This window comes from Saccopteryx leptura, chromosome 7 (genome assembly GCF_036850995.1).
Source record: "Saccopteryx leptura isolate mSacLep1 chromosome 7, mSacLep1_pri_phased_curated, whole genome shotgun sequence".
NCBI lineage: Eukaryota > Metazoa > Chordata > Mammalia > Chiroptera > Emballonuridae > Saccopteryx > Saccopteryx leptura.
This window is the reverse complement of record NC_089509.1, coordinates 95,999,415-96,018,887: the sequence shown is the minus strand read 5'-3', so window position 1 is coordinate 96,018,887 and position 19,473 is coordinate 95,999,415. Positions and strand designations below refer to the sequence as shown.

The following is a 19,473-nucleotide window of genomic DNA, read 5'->3' as shown; positions in this document are numbered from 1 at the left end:
TCTTGGTAAAAGTCTAACTAACTGAATGGAAAGGTTTGTTTTCTCTTTAAAATACTACCTATGCGCCCTGGCCGGTTGGCTCAGTGGTAGAGCATCGGCCTGGCGTGCAGGAGTCCCAGGTTCGATTCCCGGCCAGGGCACACAGGAGAAGCGCCCATCTGCTTCTCCACCCTCCCCCTCTCCTTCCTCTCTGTCTCTCTTTTCCCCTCCCGCAGCCAAGGCTCCATTGGAGCAAAGTTTGCCTGGGTACTGAGGATGGCTCTGTGGCCTCTGCCTCAGGCGCTAGAATGGCTCTGATTTCGGCAGAGCGATGCCCCAGATGGGCAGAGCATCGCCCCCTGGTGGGCATGCCGGGTGGATCCCGGTCGGGCGCATGCGGGACTCTGTCTGACTGCCTCCCGGTTTCCAGCTTCGGAAAAATACAAATAAAATAAAATAAAATAAAATACTACCTATGCAAGGTAAGAATTGGTAATTTGATGGATATTTATTTTACAAGGAGGCGATTCCTCCAGTGTTGAAGTCTAGTCCTCCCCGTCTTCTCCTCCCAGACTAACTTCACTGCCTCCTTCCAAGTGCCTCTCTGCTAATGGTATAAAAATACAAGTCACCTGCTTTTGATTTAAACCTTTTTACATTCCGTTGTTGGGCTGCTACATACACAGGAGACATTTAAATGTCAAAAGCATAAAGTAATTCTAATTATTGTTTTACCAAGCCCTAAGCAAGGGCTTATAACATCATTGAAAGTCTACTAAGGTCTGAAAAATTTGCCCTACTTTTATTAATTTGATAGTGACTTATAGGTTGCCTTCTTAGGAGCTCTAACAAACAGTATATTGCATAGAATTTGGCATGACTTAACCATCTGATGAGCTGTAATACCCTAGAGCAGCTGAGCAATACCTCCTATTGTCCCCATGCCACATAGTTCTGCGTTTATGTAATTGTGTTCCTGAAGGCTCATACTGTGTACTGAAATAATACATCTTGCAAACTAATGACGACACAGCCTAATGCACAGTAACCAACCTGATCAAAGAATGGCAAATTAGGTAATCCAATGAATGACATTAGCATAGCTCTCATCATAGTCTTCTGTATGTAGCAAGTGCTCAGTACATTGACTGAGTCGTTGATGCATAACCTCCGTGAAAGACAGCTAGTCAAACTCATACGTGGCATGCATGTGTATATACATAAGTTTGATGGCCGCTATACAGCTCTGCATTACAGACTTCACGCCATGATTCTCATCACTGAGCTCTCGGTGTCCGTCAAGGAAAGCGCCCGCACTAGGAACTATTTTGAAAGATGCTACATACTGCCATGTGCAAATAGGGCATTTTGTGTTCACAGTAATAGCAAAGTTCACAAGAACGAAATTTTATTATCCTCCACAAATGTACTCATTTTAAACTCATTGACTAGGACAACTTTCAGACTTCCAAGTGGGCAAGGTGAAGTCCCCATACCACACTCGTTCCCCAAGTTAAACCTCTCTCTGCTTTGTTATCTCGGAAAACTCTGCCCAGTTCTTACTTTCTGATGGAAGAGAGGCTGGGATTCTGTCCTTCCTGAGACGGCCATGCCACTGGGGTGGCAGGGACATTGTTGGCATTGAGCCAGTCTGACGTGGCTTCCGTGGCAAAGAGCTGCATTTAAAATGGAAAAGTCAGTTATTGTATCACGGGGAACACTTCCACAAAGCAAAGAAGACTACTGGGACATACATGTCATTTAAAACAGAAATTATAAGAAACCGGTGAGTATGAAGAGCAATACGATGCCATGAATAGGGCTTTGACTCAGTTTACCAGTCATGGATACTTTAAGTATTTTTAAATTATTTGCAGTGGTAAAAATTTTCATAACCTCAATTATAACTGCTTTTGTAGAGGAGAAAAATAAAAAGTAGTCACGGCTGATTATTGATTGTTATTAGGTCAACAAAGCCCACCACCCACAATCCCACCCTGAACGATAGGAGTTACTTTGTTTTACTAAACCAGGCTTTGTGTGAATGTATTCACGGAAAAAACATTTCACCTATAACCGTAACCTAGCTGGAAACCATGACTACACGTGGAAAGGAAAAAGGATCAAGGGGAAATACATGGAAATGAACTGGAACTTTGTCCCAACTCTGTGTAAGCTTAACTTTCTAAGTTTATGATAATTGTGTTAAAACTTAAAACTGGTCTCTATTTTTTTTTTATTCTAGTGAAGATTTGAAACTATCAAGTTAGGATATATTCTGAGCTATTTAATTCCCTAAGATTTTTCAATATCCCTTTGGTGGATAGAGTTTAATGCTGACAGAGAACAACTTATACAAAAATGAATAGCACATACCTTGAAGCCTTCATTGTGTAGTTGTTCAGCCACACCGAGGAATCTTGGACGGAATGATTGCTGAAATTAAAGAAATTTAATAAAATTCACATTTTAGATGGACATGCCGCCACAAAAGGCACATATTACATATTGTCAGGTGTTTTATATTTAAAGATGACCAGTTTTATCCATTATCCTCTTATAGTGAGTATGAGGTCTTACTTATTTTTCAATGCATATAAATTCCATCCATATTGTCTTACTCTCTGCTCTCCTACTTTCTACCCCGTCCTCAAATTTCTTCACTGCCTTTTTAATCCATTTAATCTCTGTAAATGCAGAGAGACCCCAGTTCTGCATGGATCCGTTTCCTGGTCAGGGAGTATTTATCAATACCTGGGTTAGGCGCTCAATGCCAAGTCCACCTTGCTGGATGTTTTGCCTGTTAATACCTGTTCTAATTGCTCAATTGAACTTTGTACTGTCCTGCAGTTACTAGGCCCTGTCCTAGCCACTCATGCACAGCGCCCTGTAGTAAATCTCATGTGGAATGAACTTTTGCATTTACTTTAAGGCAAATAGTACAAGAAAGAACTCTGGAGTCACGAGCTACCTTTCAAATCCTGGCTTTACTGTTCATAGTTGTATAGAAAAGTTAATGTCTTTGAACTTCCATATCTTCATTTTTAAAACAGCAGTGAGAATAATAGTGTGCCTACTTCTTGGGGCTCCATAATAAACTCTGTGACCTTGAACAATGTACTTAACCTCTCCACAATGCGCTTTCCCCACCTGTTAAACAGGAATAGTAACAGTATGAACTCAACTACCCAGTGCATTTCAGGCCGCATATCTTATGACACCCCCAACATGCATATCCGTAATAAACTTTGTATATTTTCTCCTGTTCATCTGTCCCTGCTAATTTATTAGCCCAGATAGAAGAACTTAGAAGGCGAGAAGAAAAAAAAAGCAATGTTTTAGCCCCCACTAGTCAGTGAATGAATTTAAAATGAGAGAACTACTTAAGCATTAGAAGGGTGACTTAGCATTGGCCGATTGATAGTTCTCATTAAATATTATTATTATTATTCAAATAATTGTTTGTGTTCTTTCCAGAGACTAGATTCCAGCCCCTGCACCTTAGTCTCCAAGCCTGGCTCCCTCTACTGGCCGTCACATGTAAACACAAACCAACTTCCTCACATATATTTTACTTCTGGACAGGCTTCCCAGCGTTGCATCTCACTGTTCAGATATTTTCTTACAGTTCATTGCTGTAATCTTCCAAGAGCCTCAGCTGGACCCATATAATTTCCAGGTCCTGCCTTCCCTGGATTCCTGCCCATTGCCATCAGGATTCCCCAGTTTTGAACAAACAAACCTCCTACCTGTGGCCAAAAGCCAGTATTTACAAGACAGTCGTCAGGGTGAAAGAAAGCAGAGCTAAGCGTCCTTTATCCTAAGATCAGCCCATGACCTCGAGCTCATTAACATAAGTAACTGAGCTAAACAGAGTATGCAAAATCATACAAAGTTAAGAAAAAAATACATTCTGCTTTAATGAGAACATTTGGCTGCTTCCCCTTACAAAAAGTTCATCCAGCAATGACCTCATTTGGTCACTTTACTAAATGTTTTACAATCTATTTAGGAATCATATTAGTCACGTTTGAATAAAAATCATGGATAGGATCTTCTTTCAGCATTTTAGAGAAACTACAAATTATGATAACAAAACATATCAAGATTGTTTCACAACTTTGATAATGTCCAGCCCGTAAAACCTCCTAATATTTACTTGCAAAGGTTTTCTGAGAACAAATCCAAATCCTAGAAAAAGACCCCAAAGACTATGTTCAAATACAGAATTCTTTCAGATTCTGGCCCTCTCAATCCCAGAACTGCAGTTTTCTGAGAGAAAACTACTGGCAAATAGAAAAGATAAATGCAACCAGATAAATCTCAGTTAAGGCAGGTCCAGGGCTTATTCATGACTGTCCTCTCAAACACTAATTGTAACCATGCCTGGAGAGGTAGCTTTCCATTTCTGCTTAGGACCAAAGAAGAAAAAATGGGCTTAGCAGTAAGAACCTCATAGCGAGACACAAAAAATAAAATAAGTATAAAATCAGAGAGTAACTCAGTGACATTAGGGCAATTTGATGAGCTCGGTGGCAGTCTCTTTAAGACCAGATTGAGGCAGAAGAATAAGCCAATCTTTTGTTCAAGTTTGATTTGCTTGGAAAGCAAAAGATTGAATTAGATGGCATTTTAGGGTTTCTGCATGTTTTAAATTCCTTGAAATATAGCAGATATACATGAAATATTTTAAAAGAACATTTGAATTTTGGAACATTACATTGTGGCCTTTTGCTAAATAAAGAAGAGACTTAAGTGAGTGCCAAAGTACATCAGAAGGCTCACCTTTATGGTGTCCAACAAACACTTATGGACTAATTGGTGGATTAGTCATGAACTGAACAAACTAGTCTCAGTCTCTTAAATTTTCCTCTAGCAAAAAGTCACTGGCAATATATGGCCATGTGATAACATAACATTGAACTACTTTTCTAAAATCCCATTTCTCAAGTACAGTGAGTCTCCAAATGTGGTCCCCGGGGAAATCAGCATCACCTGGTAACGTGTTTAAACTATGAAAACATGGGCCCCACTGCAGGCCTACAGAATCAGGAGCTCGGAGAGTGAGTCCCAGTAATCTGCAATCTAGCAGCCCCGCCTGGTGATTTTGACCCACAATAGTCTAGGAATAGGAGGGAATAGGACATAGGAGGACCATCTTTCCCTCATTTTATAATTTGAGGTGAAGATGTACTAAACTTGGTCAAAACACAATAAATGTTGCAGGAGGAGTACTAGAATGCAATTATATTTTTCTTCACCATTTTAATGTAAAATAAGTCATCAAGTCCTCTCAGACCTGCAGATACCAGTTTCGGTGCTGTACCCATGTGAAAGAGATAAATACCCTACATGACAGTCCTGGCAGGTCCCAGCCAGGGGACCCTCTGCCTTCTGGTCCGGGGTGTTGGCATTCACAGCCACGTTATAAACTCCTACCAAACATATACTGAACACTCGTAACATATAAAAACAGCCTCTCTACAAAAAGAAATTGCAGCTGTCAGCTCGCATCTGAGCAGCCCCAGATTTAATAGCTGATTGAAAATACCTGGATAAAAAACCCGTTTGTAACTAAAGCTGAAAAGTACAAGCTGATGTATCTTCTGGAAAATGTGTATAAGAAAGAAAGTTCTTTAAAAGTAAAATGTATACATATGGCTGTATAGATCTCCACCAGTTGTCATTTTCACATCACTCCAACTTTGGACCGCAGAACAGAAAAGCCAAGTTAATATTGTGCGATGCCTGTGCACTCCAGAGGACGTCTGGATTGACAACTCTGTGGCCGTTCCTAATGACTCTGTATTGAAGATAAAAGGTTATTCAAGTCACTTGGAGTTGTCTTTTTCAAACGAAATGCTGGCTTTGTGTTTCTGAGAGATGCTGAAGCCCAGATGTCAGGATGCCGTTCGCCTCTCCAGGAGCCTCGCTGAATAGCCAATCAGAGGGGACCATAGCGGAGAGCTCTTGATCTGCTCTAGAGTAAATCACTTATTGTTAAAGGGTGTTCCAGAAAACTTCAAAACAAGGCAGACTGCCTGCCTGCTCACAGCAACCATAAATTAACCCTGATGGGATGAAAGGAAGCTGGAAACATCGCAAGAGAATCAAAGACGATTTTGTTCCCATATAAACCTGCATTTATTATGCTTTTCTTATATCAGGATCCAGGACCGTGGAAAGCTTCTTGGTAGAGACACAGTGCATGTAATAGTTAAGTCGGCAAGGATCCTTTGACAAAATCTAAATTCTGATCCCCCCCCCCCTCCCAAACTTCTAGTTACACCCAGGTTGATGTTATAAATATTTCTAATTTCCTAAGTAATTTGACTCCTAGGATTTAACCTTAGGAGGGTGGAAGCAGAGGGTCTGTGTGTGTAAATGATTAGGGTGGGAAAGAGAAGAGAAATGAAAAGTTAAGGAGACTGCTATAAAACCAACAAGTATACGCATGCGTCCCCCCACACCCCCACTCCCCGACAACCACACAAACTATTTACTAAATGTTTCAAAATGGCTGAGATTCTCTAGTAATAATTACTATTTAAAATATCTGTTAAACCATCAACAATGAGAAAAAAATGTCTCCTGACTCACAGCCACTTTCACCTCTTTGTCATTCTCTTTTCCCCCAATTTTCTCTTACAACCCATTGTAAAATATTAATAATGAATTAAGGTATCTTCAATTAAATCCTTCTACTCATAGCGGGCAGATGGATCAGGCTGGAGAGATGAAGAGAAAACAAGACATTTATCTCAAATAAATGGGATAGATATTGACCATTCTCCCCATTTATACACGTGAAGGAATAATAAGGCAAATTAACTGGAACAGTGCTGGCTACCAATGCTCTTCTGTGAGTGAAGTCTACACACGTGCAAAATGGATGATTATCTTAAGAAATCAACATCAATTATGGATTCTCTTTCTTAGTACTTCATTACATAATTCATGTAAATGCCTTTCCTTGTATTTACTGGCCTTAACACCCACTTATATATTAGCAGTATTATTTGGCTCCTTTTAAGTTCTGACTGTATATATTCTAATGAGTTTTTGGGAATTCTTCTGACCTAGTGGAATCCTGTTAAATAAAATGATTTTTTTAAAGTACCATGTATCCTGAGATATGGAACCCTAATTACTTTATCCACAGTTGCTATAAAGTTTGGGTAAAAGGATGCGATTAGATTTTATCCCATTCTAACGAAGAAGATGCCCATGACTTTTATAGCTAGTAACTCTCAGGTTAGTGAATTCCGTCATACTGTTCAGCTAAATTTATGACTACATATTTTTTAAATCACTACAAATGAAAGTCCTTCATATAGTAACGGTGCGACGATACATTAACTGATGGTGACAGCAGCTTTCCTGGCCTTCCGTATAAAGCAGGTCAGAAAATGATTCTTGTACATCTCTGAAGGCTTAGAACCATGCTGACCAAATTTACAACAGCTGAGAATATTTTATTAAGTATTTCTTTAAATGTTTTTACCTTTGTAATTAGAATACATATATATTTAAATCCCTAACATTATACACTCATGCACAGGGAGAAAGCTAAGTGACTCACATAACTGCTGGAACACTGATTTCTTTAAAAAAAAAATGAGTACATGGGAAAGTAGAAGCTCAATAGACAGAAACTCTTGCTTAAAAAACTCTTTGCCCTGGCCGGTTAGCTCAGTCAGAGCGTTGTCCCCAAACACCGAGGTTGCGGGTTCAATCCCCAGTCAGGGCACACTCCAGGAAGTGACCAATGAATGCACAACTAAGTAAAACAACAAATAAAGGCTTATCTCTCTCTTTCTCCCTTCCTCTCTCTGCCTCTCTAAAACCGACTAATAAATTTTTTTAAAAAAGAAAGAAAATTCTGTTTTCTGCCAAAAACTTTTTTTTTTCCCCTGCAAAGCAAAAATTCTGTTCACTAAGGCCAAATTTACACAAATATTTCATAGGCTCAAATTAACTTTGCCTCCCATTGCCCTGCAGCACTGGAACCAAACAGGGCACAATTTTATACATCACTGCCTTTTTAAACTGGTATTTTAAAATGTTAGCGCTGTGTGATTAGTTGTGAAGATGGGGATTAAGGGCATGGTCTCCTCTGAATGCCCCCAGGTCTCCCATTAAACTTTCAGCCATAACTGGAAGTTGGGCAAATACTCTCATACTTGCAACTTAATAATACTTAATACCCATTTATAACATAATGAGCTGCTCCTACAGTGTGATGTGTCTCTGAATTGCCATTAGGCTTTGCAATTGCAAGTCATCTTGTTAGTCTCTGCTCTAACCGCTCACCATCACCCTTTTGGCACCTTTATAAAAGTAAGACCTCAAGTTACTGTTTGCGGAAACTTCTCCAAAGCCACTAGCTTCCCAGTCTCTAGGGTCTAATTTGCAAATATTAAGACACCCTAATGAGGTGATATGTATAATAATCACCCACTGGCTTGAGAATACCTGGTACTGCTCTAATTATATTTTAATGATTTTTATGTAACCATGCAGGGTTTGAGCTTATTAAAAGTATGGCAGGGGTAAAATATAAGAGCATCTATTGTTTCCAAAAAATCCAAGAATTACAAAACTCCAAAAAAATAATAGTGAATGACCCTTTGGAAGCATCTAGCATTTTTCAGGAAATTTATAAACAGAAGAGTTTTTATATTCTTGCAAAAATTATTCTAAGGATTAGTAATAGAAGTTTCCTGGCTACCATTTTGCACTAAGATTTATATTTGACTTGAAATAATAAACCAATATTTTTCTTTTCTTTTCATTATATGAAGATATTCACTTATAATTATTGCACATTGCTTGGACTTAGAAGGGTTACCAAATAATAGTATTTCAAGGATCTCCACAGTACACTGAGGGATGTGCTGACTTTTTTAGGACCATTAAGTCATTAGTCATGGAGAGCCAGGCTGAGAAAATGTCTCAAATAATGCCCATGTCTTCTTTAACTGTGAATCTTTGACATTTAGTAGAAATTGAAATGTGAATGAATGAATGTAAGAAAAGAAGGAACAGAGGTCAGGATGAAGATAATAGGACTTCAGTTTTGGGGATGGCTTGGGTCCGAGACATGAGATAGCAGTACCCAGCAGATCATTGGAAGTATGAGAGAGCTGAGGATTCGGATTTAAAGGTGATTATTATAGATAGGAGAATGGATACTATAGGCACAGATGAGCTAAAAGGGGGAAAATCAAGAGACAGAGATAGACATAGACAGAGAGAAAGAAGAGGTGAGATAAGACCCAACCTATGGAAAACCTATGTTCATAGCAAAGAAAGAAGAAATAAAAGAAAAACATATAGAAATGATGTAACCAAAGAATGAAAGAGATTCCTTTATAACAGGGGTCCCCAAACTTTTTTCACAGGGGGCCAGTTCACTGTGCCTCAGACCGTTGGAGGGCCGGACTATAAAAAAAACTATGAACAAATCCCTATGCACACTGCACATATCTTATTTTAAAGTAAAAAGACAAAACTGAAATAAATACAATATTTAAAATAAAGAACAAGTAAATTTAAATCAACAAACTGACCAGTATTTCAATGGGAACTATGCTCCTCTCACTGACCACCAATGAAAGAGGTGCCCCTTCCAGAAGTGCGGCAGGGGCCGGATAAATGGCCTCAGGGGGCCGCATGCGGCCCGCAGGCCGTAGTTTGGGGACCCCTGCTTTATAAGGTACCCTAAATTTCTACCAAAACAAATACCCTTTTGCTAGAGACTTTTTCTCTCTGTCTTTTATTTATTCCCTTATTTGTACTGGCTACTGCAATGGAAAAAGGCAAAAATTAGGGAACATACAGAAAAGAAATGGCCATTTTCTCTGTAAATTGCTGTTTTCTTTGGAGGAACTTACAACAAACCTCCCTCTTCTATAGCATAAGTCCCTTCCCCGACCCATCTCCAGCATGTGCCCACAGGCACGCACACAACCACGCCCCACGCACCTGGATGCCAATCAGGATGCCTTTCTGGGGTATCTTAAATCCTGTGGAAAGCATTGCCTTCAGGAAAGCTGTGTGAATACCTTCACCAAAGCAAGCCACCTGTTCAGAATAAATGAAAAGATAAAATAAAATAAAAGGAAGCAAATAATACTTAACCACCTTTACCAAAAAAAACAACAACAACAACAAAAACAACAACAACTACAAATGGCAAGTACTTTACTCATAGACTCCTTTGCTAGATTTTATTGAGTTGCCCATGCAATCTGAATCCAGGGATAAAAACACTGGCCAGGGCAGATGTATCTTATGTTTTTAATTAAGCATAATAAATGAATAAGCAATTATTTCTCTATCCAACAACACTCCATGGAACAACATAACTAAATTCTACTGTGAGTTTTGTGGATACCAATCACAGCTTCTGGTCCATAATGTGGTGAGTTACCACATGTTAATATGACATCATGTTTAAACAACAGTGTCTGCTGTGTACACTCTGTAACAATGCATGCATTCACAGGTCAGTAGCACAATTGCATAACTGCTGATCCATCGGTTGGGAGCTATTTCATACAGCTTATGAGAAAGCATTCTGTGCAATCCAATATATCTATGAAAATCTCAAATAAGTTTTTTTTTATAATTTTCATAAAATGAACCTAAATACCATGCTACTACCCCTCAATCTCACAGCCATAAGTAAAAAACAATTCCAAACTAACATATAATATTCTGATATAGAGAAGCTTCATCTAGGGTAATTGTGCTATAACATAATGACAAGTCACATGGCCAGCATAACTCTAGGACAAGCAGTATATGTGAGTATGATGGGAGTAAGTTCTGCCACGCACATCATCATTTGGTACAGGTACAGAACCACCCTTATAGTATATAACACTGATGGCTAGATTCATTCTTTAAGCAAAAGACTCCCATCCTGTGAAAGGTAAATTCTCATCACTTTGATCTTCAGTTGATCACCAATATACTATACTCCACAGCGGAAATTTTCTTTGGTCAAGTGCTGGCCAGGTAACATGAGACCTAAGTCAACAGTACCCAAATTCTAATGGAAGGACCTGGGCCATCCCAACAGAAGTGTGGATACAACACCACATATGAGGTTTTAGACATTTTCTACTGAAAAATATAGAAAGTAGTCAGATATTCAAGTAAAGATTAGGAATAACATTCCCACCTTACCATTAAGAAAACAAAAAACATCCCTTACCTATCTCAGGAGCTAAAGGTTCATTCAATCCCACAGTAAACCATTTGAACACTGAAAACATCTTTTCAGAGCCTAATTGACATTTCACTATGTTAGAATTATTATTCTGATGTTAGTTATACAATAGCCCTTGTAACATCACGCTTAGTGACACTTGGAAATATGACTCTAATAACGGAAGACAAATTATCTCTTTTTATATCTCTGAAACAAATATAACAAAGTAGAAGCCAAATTCCTAATTCTTTTATATTTCCATATTTCAGCAACTCCAATAATGTATGTCTGGAGGCAGAATGGACTTAGGCACTGAAAATAGATTTCCCACACTAAACAAACAGCATGAAGAAAAATAGATCTCTTCCTGATCTGAACTCTGGACCAGCTGAGAACAACCACACTAGTGAGTGACCATGGGGGCCAGATAAATAAGAAGAGAGTCTCCTGCAACAGCCCAGAAATGTAATGGAGGTCCCCTACTTTAAAGTTAGGTTTTCTCACCTATTAAATTAAAACACACAATACACACCACACACACACACACACACACACACACACACACACACACACACATGCGCGCGCGCACAACAGCAAAAGAGCTAAGAGAATGTAATTATCGTCCAAATGCAAACAAGATAGCCATTTATTCCTCACTGCTTGCCTTCCTGTCTCACTGGCTTCTCTCATCACACACCTTGCTTGTAACTAGGCAACCATATAAAACATCACGTATTTGTTGCAATTAAACATTTTCCTCTTTCAGGTTTTTCTTAACACCAAGAGGAAACAATAATGCCTCACACTCGGATGCTGCCACTCCGACGGACGTGCACGGATGAGAATTTGAAGGTTGTATCTAGTAAGTCTGTCAAGGGCTAGGTGATTCATAAAACGTCCTGACACTGACATGTAGGGAACTTTCTAGAATCTGACAGCTTTCTACAAGAAACACATTTCACATTGCTGAAGAAACCGTCAGCTGACAGTCCCAACACAAGTGAAGAGGGACATCCAGTGGCCAGCCCCATTATAGGTTTTAAATGATCCACAAGAGGTTCAAGTGGCTTTGAAAGTGGTTCTGAAAATTTGCATACATTTGCATGTTACACAATACTTAGGTCCACAATCTTTCTAATGCTGTACGTTCACTTTTACATATTGCTAGTAAAAATGTACTGATCAAATCAGGAGGGGGTTGCTATCGATAGCAGAGGCCTGAGAACTGGAAAATAAAAAGAAAGACCAGAAGATATTTGAAAGATATTGTCAATGTGTAATGCAGAAATAAATTAGGATTACATGTATTATAGTCACATATAAGTGAGAATTTAGACTCTGGTCTCCAAATGTAAAAGATGATCATCCAAGATTCTTAAACCCTTTTTCAGGCTTACTCTGCGAGCAGAAGTTGATGTCTCCCTTATTTCTACTTACTAACTTACTTCACTATATTCAGATCATCAAACCATATATTTCAAAGTAGATTTAGTGTAAGTGTTCATGGATCATTAACTAGTTACCTCTCCAGTGGAAGCCATCTCACATCGCAGGATGGGGTCAGCATCCCTCAGCCGGGGCCAGGAAAACATTGGGGCCTGTCAAAAGTAAAAGGAAAGAGAAATATGTGAGGAAAGTATTAAAGGACTAAGAGAAAAAACATATATGATATTTAGTGAATCATCTCTCACATGATTCATTTAGCTTATGGTAGACATGTAAAAAAAAAACCCAAAATAGTTTAGTCCACACATCTGACTTGAAAAACAGCTTTAAAACTCTGTTCCAAGAATTTCTTGAGCTGTTGGCCAAAAACTTGAGTTAAATAATCACAAATTATTTCTGTAAATAGGGCCCGTGTGACCAGTGTAAGCCAGTGTTTCTAATCTGGCCTACACAGATTCTTACTGGAGTGATTTCAAACGAAGTCTGTTGGGCATTGGTCTACCCAAACACAGAGTTCAAACACATTTTTTCCTTGGTTGGCTTTTGAAACATTCCTCTTCTTGTTTTGATCATTTGAACTTGCAACAAGCCACTTTGCCAGAAATTTCTGTCTGGAAGCTGACTTCTGAGATATTAAACTGTTGTTGACACCTCTTAAAAAGCTTTGAAAAACATTCTGCTTGAAAACACTTTTGCCCAGAACTTTCATACGAACTAGAACATAGATAGGAATGCTTCCTTTTCATTTATTGTTATCAGTGCAACTCACTAACCACCGAATTCTTATTTCTTGCACATATTCATTTATCTAGTCTAGACTATTCCTCCTCTGAGTCTGGCACCCCTCTAAGTTGTCATGGGAATTCTAGCTTGGAGTCATTTCACTGGGACATTTTAGATGTTATTATACATTCCTGCACTCCAGCTTCTCAATGCCCTCATCTGTTGACATCCACCCACCTTACTAGGGTTACATTAAGACTGACTATACGAAAGAAAGAAAAGATTGACTATAAGTATGTAATTTGGGGGGAAAAAGTAGATTTATACCATAATAACTAGGAAAGAAGTAAATTGGGAGATCCAGTGCATTTTTAAAAATGAATACCTATTCATCAATATATTTTGTGGGAAATTGTTTCATACACATGTATGCGTGTGTGTATGTGTTTGTGTGTGTATTGCTGTCAAAATAAAGAACCATAAATTTGAAATGTATAAATAGAACCTTAAGTGGAAAGTATTTTTCAGGACCTTGTTGGTCTTTAAACAGTGTATGTATATATATCCCATTGAAAACTTTTAACAATTCATGTTCTGTCATCATCTCCAGTATTAAATGACACCCTCTCCCAACATTAAAAGTAATGTTCTATTTCAGTACGCTATCAAAACCAAGGCATCCTAAATTATTAAGATTAATAAATATTTTTTATTTATAGCTTCAGATTTCCCGTAAAAGTCAGAGGTCAGAGTCTCAGCTGTAACGCCATTATGGTCGAGGTCACTAGAACACATTAAAATGGGAATCTTTTGAGGGCATCTAAAATATGCATGTGTCACCCAAAGATGTCACTCAGTATAAATTAACTTCCTGTGTGCTTCATCTAAAACAATCCAAATGTATTTATATAAAAATCTCACTAATCCTTGTGCTCGTCCGGAAAAGCAGTGAAAGTCATGTCAATTCTCCGTGCACAGACACACTGAGATGGCTGCAGAGCACGGGGCTTTGTGACATGTTATCATAAGAAACACGCACATACACCTAGGAGATGGGAGAACACACCCTTAGGTTTTCTTTGTCACTCTTCACAAAGGGGTCGGCAATGTCATCACTTTTACAGCCCCACGGTCAACAGTAACTGCTGCCTCAGCTTTTCACATGAACAAATCGTGCCACTAAAAGTAGAAACTAAGCAAGAGTGGCCCAGGTGGTCAGAATTTAGCCAACACCACAGGGCAAAGATTTCCACAAGATTCATGCATTCTTGAAAGCTTGGCACAATTCAAGCCTTATCCTAAGAATCTATGTCCACGATCCCTGTTGACCAACTAAACTGGCACTGTCGTATATCAGCTGCAGCAACATTGTTTATAACATACTCAACTAGTTGGTTGTGAAGTTACCCAGCTCTAGATGATTTTTAATTATTCTGAAATACATAGCAGTTCACATAAAGGCACTGTCATGCACTTGCATTATATTTTTCAAAGGAAACATCATCTCTCCCCAGTCTAGCACTTTAGTGAGAAGGTTCATAGAAGATCCAGATTCTTTTTATGGAAAATTGTTCTTTTAATTTTCTTGGAACTCACAAAAGTGACTAATAGATTTTTTTTTTCAAATGCTACCTTAATTGCAACATAGTCAGCAGGAATGATGGGATGCTCCAACGTCGGGAGAAGTTTCTCATCGATGTTCTCTCCAATCATCACTTTAGTGGCCACATCAATGAAGTCAACCCCAAGTGTCTTAGAGACAAAGGGGAAGGACCGAGATGCTCTCAGGTTACACTCGATCACCTGGACAAGTAACAAAATTCAATAGAAGAGAAAAGACGGTGAGAGCTAATGACAACACTATTAATGTTCTCCTCACCAGCTGGGTCCCAGTGAAACTTCAGTGCATGTAATTTATGACTACTATGCAGGATGAGGCAAAAGTCAGTTTACAGTTGCTCTTGTGGAAAATAATACATTCATACATAAAAATATAAGCATAAACTCAGTTTCACATACACACCACTGTAAACCTACTTTTGCCCCACCCTGTGCATATTAAGCCTACTTCATGATAGTCACCATATCTATGCTAAGCTGTGCTGTGCTGTGCTATGCTATGCTATGCTATACCATACACAGATATAGTGATCTTTCCAATGGGTCAGATTGCTTTACAAATCTGTACTAACATATCAGTCCCACCAAGAGCCTGTGCTTTCAAATTAGGAGGCATTACATGCTATGAAACATCCCATACCCAGTTACTAACAGTGGTAGGGTCTCAGTTGCTCTGCGGCTGTGTTCAGTGAAGATTACCAGAGGAACACAAACCAGTATGACCTAACACAGCAGTGCTGTCTTCTTTAACACCTGGCATGTCTTACCATGACATCGTTTCCTTTGACAAGAAACTGGACGTTGAATGGGCCGGAGATGGCAAAAGCCTTTGCAATCTTTCGGGTAGCATCCTTCACCTAGATCAAAAGGAAAATAGTATAGTGCTAAAAGCATACCTTAGATAAAAACCAACAACAAAAAAAGTTACAGAACCTTCTATTTATATCTCTTTATATCTACAAAGAGCTATAGACCCTCAAATAATAACAATACTAATAATTATTAATAATAATACAACAATAATAATAGCCACTATTAGGCTTCTATTAATAAAATACTGTGTGCTAAATATTCTCAATAGGATACCAGGGGAAAAAACACATTTTACAGGCTTATTTCTCTGCCAAATGCTTCTGTCTACCTACAATGATATATTCTGGTTTAACTTTGAGGGCTATGCACCCTTTTGATCAATTTCACCCCATTAAAATTAATAAGAAATAAATAAAAAAACTTTGAGGGCTAAATGAAATCCTTTTGGTTTACTACCTTCAGGACCAAAAACTGAAGACCAAACTCTATACTGATCTATTGACCCAGCTCTTGAGAGGTACAGACCCAGAAACTACATGGTTGGTTCTGCAAAGAGACCAGAGAGATTTCCTTTATATGCTTTTCAATTGCCCTGGACTCTTCAAGGGTAGATATTATGGTCAGAAAGAAATGGTGTTACCTTGAAGGTAGGGTCGGCATGTCATATGTAGGCATTTTTGTATCTTACAGCCAGAGCTACCCATGCCAACAGGCGGTACTGACTGCAGAAGTAATAGCTCCTCCCTCATTGCCTTCAGAATCCACCCCAGTGTGCAGCCAGCCAGACAGGCCTGCCTAGATTCCGATAGCAGCATTATCGGAAAGACTCACTAAAAAGCCGGGCTTGACCTGCAATACCCGAAGACTAAGGGAACATCTGTGTGCAAGAATTAAGACAACAGTCTCTAAGAAGACACCTAGCGATTCAACACGAGAACGGAGGCAGAGTCACTGTTCCTAGGAAGGTCTTTAAAGCAGTGGTTCTAAAAGAGGGGTAAAAAGTGACATATCAGAAAGTTCTGGTTTGAGCTGTCATTAGGGGTAGATAGTGAAAGCGTTAGTTCCAGGAGATTTCTGCATGATGGCTGGCTGCATTCCTGCTTCTGACCGTAAGACATTGCTTCATACGCTGCTCGCCTGTAAGTAGCTCTCAAACATCAGCATCATATGCAGCACAGTTTTCCAAATGTGGTCTCCAGACCAGTAGCAACAGCATCACTTGGAAATTTGTTAAACATGTGAATTTTGGGGCTTTGCCCAGAACTATAGAATCAGAAACTGGGGGTGCCGTCCAGGGACCTGTACTATAACAAGTTCCCCGGGGGGTTACGATGCACACGGAAGTTAGAGAACCACCACACCAGTGTTCAACCAAACATGCTCCAAAGGGCAGTGACGGGAACTGTTATCTTTTAAATACCCAGCAGACTCAGAGCGAGGAAGTTCCCCTCCTAATTAAATTTTACCTGGGCATGTCCTACATTGCAACCTAGCTTTAAAAAAATATGTTTTTTGGCCCTGGCCGGTTGGCTCAGCGGTAGAGCATCAGCCTGGCGTGCGGGGGACCCGGGTTCGATTCCCGGCCAGGGCACATAGGAGAAGCGACCATTTGCTTCTCCACCCCCCACCCCCTCCTTCCTCTGTCTCTCTCTTCCCCTCCCACAGCCAAGGCTCCATTGGAGCAAAGATGGCCCAGGCGCTGGGGATGGCTCCTTGGCCTCTGCCCCAGGCGCTAGAGTGGCTCTGGTCGCAGCAAAGCGACGCCCGGAGGGGCAGGGCATCGCCCCCTGGTGGGCAGAGCGTTGCCCCTGGTGGGCGTGCCGGGTGGATCCCGGTCGGGCGCATGCGGGAGTCTGTCTGACTGTCTCTCCCTGTTTCCAGCTTCAGAAAAATACAAAAAATAAAAATAAATTTAAAAAAATATGTGTTTTTATCTTTGCGCTTTTCCCTTTGACTCTTCTTTATAAATGATGGCTGACCTTTTCAATGGCTCCTTGGCTGATGCTCTGTGTGGGCAGCATCAGAGTCGCATCTCCCGAGTGGACGCCTGCGTCTTCCACATGTTCAGAGATCGCATGGGAGACAACCTGGCCAAAAGAAGATTTTAGAGAGAATTGTCAGGACCCTACTTCAATGAAGCTACTGCCCTGCCCACCCCATTTAATGCTGACAGATGCCTCGAGCACCGACTGGTTTCTTTGCCAAGTCCCCAGTGAGGAGAGTAGAAAGAGCTGCACACGTAGCCTTGTCAAGCCTCCCTGGGCATTGCCTGTAGGGGAACCTGAGAGTGGCTGAGAGCTTACCTCCCTCTCCCATTGATTAGAATGGGTATAAATAATAGGAAAAGAGGACAAGTAAAACAATTTATATTGATGTTTAAGAATAGATTAAAAAAAACTAAAGCATTTGGGAGGCACTAGCAATATCTTTATCTTTTCCTTCCAGGTTAAGTTTTAGACACTGAAAGGGAAAGAAGATGGGGGTAGATGAGTATCTAGCTAGGTAAGTATCATCATTCAGGTGAATTAGAAAACACTTCAGATCTAACTAATGATCTCTTGAGGAGAGGAGAGGAGAGGAGAGAGAGGAGGAAAGCAAAACAAAAATATTCTTGTCCCTTTTATAGGTGAGGAAACTAAGGTAATATGAGAATAAATAGCTCAAGTACATGTGACTACCATGTGGCTGAGTCAGGATTATAAACATTTATCTGTCAGATTCTAAAGTTTATGGTCTCGATTACGATACTGTGAATGTTAATAACGTGTGTCTTTGGGAAACGATAAAGCTTAGAGTGGAGGAGAATAATTGGGTGACTTTAAAAGACTTAAACTACAGAGAAGATTTGCTTATCAGATTTATAGATGACTTAAAGCAGACTGACATTTAAGACTCACTGCTCCTTTTATCACATACAGTGCTGTGACCCGGGCAAGATACTTCATCTGATTAGCTTTGGTCGCTGGTAAGATGGGAATCACAATAGTATCTGTCTCACAGAATGTTTGTAAGGATGAAAGAGAACACATATTCAGTGTCCCACATGATCTTTTAGTGCACAGTAAGCACTTCATTTTTTTATTGTGTCTAGAAATGAGAAGGCAATAGTCCAACTGAGCTCTGAAAATACTCTAATATATGTGAAGTACTATGTCCATTTCTGAGTGCAATTCATTAAAAATAATGTGAATAACCTGGAACATTTCCAAAAGAGGGAGGCCAGGATGATAAGCAGTGGTCCATGTCTGAGACTAGCTTAGGGCAAGAGCTTAGCTTGCAACCTGGAGCCAAGTCAGACCAACAGACCAACTTTACCAGCACAAAACTCCTTTTCAACATATAAATTTTTCTAAGCCAGTCTTACATTTCCCACCTCTGTACTGGTATGATCACATTATTCTTATTTTATAACTTAGTCTTAAATATTTAAAATATTAAAAAAACAGAAAGAGAAATTTTGCCCTACAATTCTGGAGGTCAGGAGATCAGGGAGGAAAATTCTAGGGAAGCAGACTTTAGTTCTAAAGATGGAATATGTCAGATTTCAAGAAAAAACAAGAACAAAACAAATACATATATAATATATAATCTTATGCCTTTTTGTGCTCTGTATTTCCAAAAGAGTTAAACATAAAACAAATGGCTACCTTCCAGGGAGGCTATGAAAAAAT

At 39.5% G+C, this 19,473-nt stretch overlaps 1 protein-coding gene across 1 annotated transcript in view; it reads right to left on the bottom strand.

Annotated features, from left to right (window-relative positions):
• The window catches only part of CPS1 (carbamoyl-phosphate synthase 1), a 126,852-nt gene that overhangs the window by 2,129 nt on the left and 105,250 nt on the right, over nucleotides 1–19,473 (bottom strand). Inside the window, exons 30-36 of the mRNA XM_066346251.1 lie at nucleotides 17,782–17,889; nucleotides 15,757–15,846; nucleotides 15,002–15,172; nucleotides 12,724–12,798; nucleotides 9,967–10,065; nucleotides 2,356–2,415; nucleotides 1,543–1,655 (exon numbers count right to left, since the gene is read on the bottom strand). Of these exons, the coding sequence (XP_066202348.1) occupies nucleotides 1,543–1,655; nucleotides 2,356–2,415; nucleotides 9,967–10,065; nucleotides 12,724–12,798; nucleotides 15,002–15,172; nucleotides 15,757–15,846; nucleotides 17,782–17,889 (716 nt within the window). The remainder of the gene's footprint in view (nucleotides 1–1,542; nucleotides 1,656–2,355; nucleotides 2,416–9,966; nucleotides 10,066–12,723; nucleotides 12,799–15,001; nucleotides 15,173–15,756; nucleotides 15,847–17,781; nucleotides 17,890–19,473) is intronic.